The sequence below is a fragment of the Anopheles marshallii genome, chromosome 2 (assembly GCF_943734725.1).
Source record: "Anopheles marshallii chromosome 2, idAnoMarsDA_429_01, whole genome shotgun sequence".
In the NCBI taxonomy this organism is placed as follows: domain Eukaryota; kingdom Metazoa; phylum Arthropoda; class Insecta; order Diptera; family Culicidae; genus Anopheles; species Anopheles marshallii.
This window is the reverse complement of record NC_071326.1, coordinates 57,541,421-57,548,249: the sequence shown is the minus strand read 5'-3', so window position 1 is coordinate 57,548,249 and position 6,829 is coordinate 57,541,421. Positions and strand designations below refer to the sequence as shown.

Here is a 6,829-nt window from a genome sequence, read left to right as displayed (position 1 = left end):
ATGTTTTTGGATCAGTTTTTTCGAACGAAGCGGTCACCGGCACTTACCGAAAGTCTTCGCTGCGGACTAGCGTCGGTGGGCGACTATGAGCGACGTATGTACGAAACGGCTGATAGCTCCGTCATCGACTACTGTCGTGGCGGTGCGGCCAGTGAACGAACCGTAACGCACAATCGCGTTGCTTTTGACCGGTTGATTATACGTCCACGATGCCTGCAACGTATTGGCGGCAGCCGTTCGCTGGCAGTGACCTCCTTCGGTGTCAGCTATCGAATGCCGATCGGGATTGCACCCGTTGCGCTGCAGTGTCTCGCACATCCTGATGGCGAGGAAGCGATGGCACGGGCGGCTCGAACCTACGGTGTTCCTTTTGTGCTGAGCGTACTTTCGAGCGTATCAATCGAGCAACTAGCAGAAGCCGTGCCACGTGCACCAAAGTGGTTTCAGCTGTACATTTTTAAAGATCGGGAACTCACCGAATGTCTAGTTCGTCGTGCAGAGAAAGCACGATTCCGGGCGCTAGTAATTTGCGTAGACACACCGGCCCCAGGATTGAGCCGAGCAGAGCGGCGGAACCCCTTAACATTACCACCGAAGGTAACGTGCGCTAATTTCGTTCCGAGCGGAAATGCTTCAAACGGAAACAGCAAGGCAAAGTCATGCTCGGCTAGCGTGCTGGACTATGTGCGCAGCCAGCTTGACCCTAGCCTCGGATGGGACGCTATACGGTGGTTGATGAGCATCACGACGCTACCGGTCATAGTGAAGGGTATTCTTAACCGGGCCGATGCACTCATTGCCGCAGACATTGGCGTGCATGGATTAATCGTGTCGAACAGTGGAGGCCGCCAGCTTGATTATGCACCTGCCGCGGTAAATATCGTTGTACAAAAAATACAAAGCTTTATCACATTAATTCATTTGCACAGTTTTCGAAATAGTCATGTTCGAGATGTATTTTTGGCTTAATACATTATGAAAAACAAAGTACAAAATTATTTTAAGTGTTTTGTTCGAAATAAAAATCAATACTGCGCCATATATTCATGTATCAATTACATCTCGTTGCAGATTGAGGTCCTACCAGAGATAGTGAGTGCCGTTGGAAACCGCGTCGAAGTTATGCTAGACAGCGGTGTTAGCCAAGGTACGGACGCTTTCAAGGCGCTAGCAATTGGGGCGCGTATGGTATTTGTCGGACGGGCTGCAGTGTATGGGTTGGCAGTAAACGGACAGCGAGGCGTTGAGGAGGTTTTGGACATCCTTAAAACTGAGCTCGAGTCTACGATGCTTAACGCTGGTTGTGGTACGTTGGCTGATTTAACACCGCAACACGTGTGTCATGAGGTGCAGCTATATTATCCTTCGGTAGCAGATCATTTACGTAGATCTTGGCGAGGTGAAAGTTTTCGAAGCGATCGTTATCGATCACGCGACCGTCGAAGTAATAGTGAAACGTTCGACGGAGATACTGTGCAGAGTGTCGAACATGAAGATGACGAGAATGCCGGTATACGAGTGGAAAATGTTTCCGAACGGGTTACGTTTCAGCAGCGTGGTGTTGATGCGGTAACCGTTGATGGACAATCATGCCCAGAAAAAAAGGACATCTTGTCGAAGTTTCCACCGACAGTAGTACCTCCTCCGTATCGAAACGTCCCTTTGCAGCTAAACGTTCCTCGAGGAATATTTCGTTCTAATACCAACAACTTATCGAAATGTAACGGCAACACTGCTTCACATTTTCCCTCGGATGGAAATGTAAAATCGGTTAGATCCGTCATCAATAGAAAGGAATTTTCATCAAGACGTTTAAAATCACACTCTATGCAAAATCTTTGTAGCGCAGAAAGCGGAAATTGTATTAATTAACCGTCACTCCACGAATGTTATGCTTATTGCTTTGTATATGTCATGTTAGAGATCGCAAATCACGTAATAAACCAACAAACAAAAAGAAATATGGAATAATTCATAAATAAAAGCAGCTAATGATTATGATTAAGGACCCATGGACCGGTTATGTGATATGCAGTACGTAAGCTAATCTGAAATTTACAATAAACATTAAACCAACCACTTCATTGCTTCACAGTCGATAAGAGTAGTCTATCAATTTAACTTAACACACTTCCTGCGCTCTAATGCTCTGTTAAGTCTCGATCGTGTCGAACCATATAGCCACACCCGTCGATTCCTGTAAACGAGGAGTTGCTACAATAGCTAGAGTATTTTTTATCTTATTTAGCGCAACCCGAAGTCCGAAAATCTATATCACTATATTGACGTAACCGGAAACAATCCTTGCTACGGATTGGTTTCCTACTTATATTAAAATGGTCTTGGTGGTCCTGTGGTTGATTAATTCACATTCGTACCATGTTACCATTGACCTCTGTTTGAGATATGTTCATAAAAAATGATTATCACCACCACCACCTGTTTGTTGCAGAAATTAAAATAAATATTGGAAACTGTTTAGTTACATTTGTGTTAGTATTCCTGAGTGTTCTAGAATTGATTCAATACTTGAATGTTATCGGCACTACATGCTCTTAATTCTTCAGTATCCGATTGGACGTACGCCACTATGGATCTTAACCGTAAAATCTTTGATGTGACTATCAAAGACAACTATCAGGTAGATGAAATGCTACCTCTGGTGATAGGACATCTCTCTTTTACAAATTCAGCCCTTCAGCGCCACCCATCTGTATATTTTATGGCGGCGAAGGTGGCAGAACGGTTCGGAATTCCATACATACATACAATAAGATCGCCTCTATCGATAAATGCATTCGATGGAAGTCGTTTCGATTGCAAAATGGTACGGTGGCTTGAGATTTTCCCGTTCGGAGATGTATCTATTCTATGTTCTTTGGTGAACCGTACAGAAACGTGTGGTTTTAGTGTTTTTGTACTTTCCTTGATGGAACCCTACGGTCTAGTAAGGAGCATATTTCCAGAACACCCAAAAAATCATCATATCCGTCTTCCTGATCTTAAAACAAGGAAAGCTAACGGTACACACCGAGTGAATAAGGTGCAATCATTACTAAAGCAAGGACAGTGTATAACCAATATTATTATTCTCTTCGTTGTGTTACTGGAAAATCAATTATCGTTAATATGCCAATCGCACAGCACAAACTAATTAACGAAGCAATTGGTGCAGGTGTCGATGCATTAGTGTTGTTATCGATGCATTCACACCTTTTCCCAGATTTGTAATTAATTAAGTTGATGGATGAAGTATCCTTACAAAAACTCAGTAACATTTGTGTGGTTTTTTATTCTTATATCTACAGATTGATGCCATCCGTAAGATAGGGCGTTTTTCCTTTATATAACATACCTTTATATGCATGCGGGAGTAGCTTTACGGAAGAGGAAGTTGGATGGATTTGATGGAATATCTAATGTGATTAACATCTACAAAACAAAATTGTTTCACTTACGATAAGTTTTTGCCTAATCTGAAGGAGATTAAATGACCAGCATTTAAACAATTCTAAATTTGTCGTATGTGTGTGTTGAATTCAAATTAAAATCAAAGTCGATATACCAAATGACTTTCGAACCATATTATCGAAATATCATGATTGTTTTCGGATATTATCAGCCTGGTTGGACATGCATCGATCAATACAGTAGCTATTCATGTAATCGATTTTTATTTGTTTTAAATTGAATCTTGAAGAGAAGGTAATCTATGTTATACGGTTCAATTAAATTAGAATTATGTCACACTATACGCAGGTGTTGAATGTTGGATTGTTAAAATTACCAATTCCATCACACGTTTTATATTTCAAATTTTCATTTTCTAACATGATTAAATTAATGCAGCATTTAGTTTAGTGCGGTTTGTCTATGCAGTTACATGTGTAATCATCTTCCAATACAGTTTCATCTCTTTTGATCAGGATTTACCTTATTCCCGTTTTATTTAACCGTGTTTTATGAAACAATCGATCAGGTGCAATCGATTTCACAGGCAAATTAAAAAATGTAGGAGAATTGTTTATTTTGAATTAATTGTTTCGTATGCCTCAACACGACTAGCAACCCTCAAATAATGCATCAAAATTACATACACTCATAAGGCATGTATGTGCGGAACTACAATGTATCTCCTTTTTCAACACCATCATCACGCTTTGTGTTTATCATTTTCGTTGGAACTGGTGACATTTGCGGCACATGTTCTTAAGTATTACAGATCTTGTTTTACGTTTATTCGAACAGAAAATTATGTTCTAGATACATTTAATTCTTGCCGACAATAACATTAAAAAGTTATTAATGTAAAAATTGTCAACAAAACAAGTCTACAGAGCAAAACCGGTGAAATAATGATGCAGTCGCATAATATAGATATTTTAGAAACTCAGCACCTTCACTCTTTAATTAAAATTCAAGCCTATTGTGTCAGCTTGAGACCAATTGCTAGCTGTTATAATATTTCAATACTCCATCCTGAACTAGCTTCGGTACTTTTCGTTAGCTGATTGGCACAAATGACTTGCCAATGTTTTAAATAAACAAAATAATTAATAATGTCACGCTACCTGCTGATTTGTTGTAGAATATATCCAACTGTTTTTCCTCAGGTTTCCAGTCCGTTAAAAAAATCGTGTTGTTAAGATAGTTTCAACATGATCGCATCAGCTTAGAAGTCGATGAGTGATCCAACTGCAAATATAGTAGAAAATGGACTATGAATAAGTAAAGTGAAAATAATAGTAAAAAAAAAATCAATATCATATACACATTTCGTGGGAGTATTTTGAAGAAAATGAATACGTAAAAAATATTACTTTATTCAATGACTGATTAATGACAAACTTTTTAATACATACTTATTCCTGATGTTGATGAATATTGTTTAGCCTATTAATATTATGAACTTCATTGCAGAATTATTTGAGATAACTTTGTCCAATGATGTGATAATCATTCTCTCGAGATCTTCATCAATTATTACATATGCGTGTAAAGCATGTTAATGTTCAATGTCTGCCTCGAAGCAGTTTTTTCCATCAAACAGAACAAAAATATTAAAAAGTTTGTCATATTCGTAATTCGATATAACAATCTATAGTAAGATCGTAATACAATGGTTGAAGATTTAACATGACATAGGTACTGAAAATATGAAAATAAAAATATGTATTATACAAACTATGTGAATAAATACCTCGATACGTATCAGTTTTGAAATTGAGTATAAATGGCGAACTGTGATAGGCGGCTCTATTTCGAACTCGAACGAAATAAGAGCAGTTGTGTTGTGTTTGCCCTTATGCTTGAGTACGGGCATGGATTTTGGTTGCTGATTTTGTCGTTGTTAGATGCCAGCATCGGCGGAGACGACGTTACTTGTTATTACATATTATAACTATTACAACATCTTGGAGTAAATGATATTTTCAAATATACCGCAGTCAAAGTTTCTAACACACACCTCGACAGCTTAATTGAACACGATGAACATCAATTACTGGATATTGATAATCAGGGTTTGAGATGTGCTAAGAGTATTGATAAAACAACACATTCATCCACTTTGCACTCTTAACTAATAAATCGAAAACCATCCATTCTGGAATACAATGATTATACATGAAGTACAGCATATACAGTAAATCCAATTACCTTCAACGGTTATGCCGGCAGGAAGTTTTTATACATAGTACAATGCTGTGGACAGTTTGTATTTTATATCAACTAGAACTTCTTTATAAAGAAAATTTACCTCGATAAATTTTGCTTCGATCCACCAAACATAGTACAAACGTTGTGTGTATGGCTACACAACGTTAACAATGGAACAGGATATGGACATACTGTTCTCTTTCTCATTTAGACTCGTTGTTTATCCTGCGTAACGAAGAAGCATAAAGGATGTACATTCATGGCTTCCATCAACCTTTGTTTTGGAAATAGAAACAACTAGGCATCAATTACCTCATCTGCAAGTCCTATGTCAGGTGTCCTACCAAGACCAATCATTCAAACTGCATATTCAAGCTACAGATGCACAGTACTCTATTCTAGCGAGAGCTTGTTGATATTACAAATACCTTGTAGTTTACTATTGAGTTAAGCAAAAGAAGAACATAAAGAATGAATCGTGCTGTAAAATTATCATTGGGTTGAATAAAGTATCTTTATGTACCTTATTGTTGGCACCAAGCGGCGCTAATATCATCAATAAATATTCTATAAGCATTAGCAGCACTTACCGTGACTAGCTCTGTTTAACCATACGCTAAACTAGACGATCACGGAACATACCGTGAGTTTCATCTGTCAATCATTTACTTTCATTTACCACACTTCCCGACAAACGGTAAACATAATTAATCGTTGGCTTTTTAAAAACCATATATCCTTGCTATTAGATTAATCAAGGATGATTAAAAGAAATAACAATTACATATGCTTAACAGCTTGAAATTTTTCAAATACAACAGGGATTTGTTCTTCGATTGCTCTCAAAGAGAGAACAAATTTGGAGGACTTTTTCAATGCTATGTAGGGATTGGCTAAGTTAAGATTACATGTATTGTCGTTTAAATGCAATTACATTTATGGCAATACAATTAATAAATGACAAATGAAACGCGACTGATTTATGAATAACCTCTTTTTAAACTGGACATTACGTAAATAGTTCGATTTGGATCACATAAATACCTAGAATAGAATAAAACGCTTAGACTAGCGCAATCTCGATGTAATCACATCGAACGTGATAGCACATACACAACACGTAATTCGCAATGCAAAAAAATAAATAAAACATTAATAAATAAATGATACA

At 37.8% G+C, this 6,829-nt stretch overlaps 1 protein-coding gene across 1 annotated transcript; it reads left to right on the top strand.

Annotated features, from left to right (window-relative positions):
- Window positions 1–1,872, top strand: LOC128708714 (uncharacterized). The gene is made up of 2 exons (XM_053803694.1): window positions 1–873; window positions 1,072–1,872. Exons 1-2 carry the CDS (start codon window positions 1–3, stop codon window positions 1,870–1,872), a joined length of 1,674 nt encoding a protein of 557 aa, XP_053659669.1.
- Window positions 1,873–6,829: the final 4,957 nt, after the last annotated feature.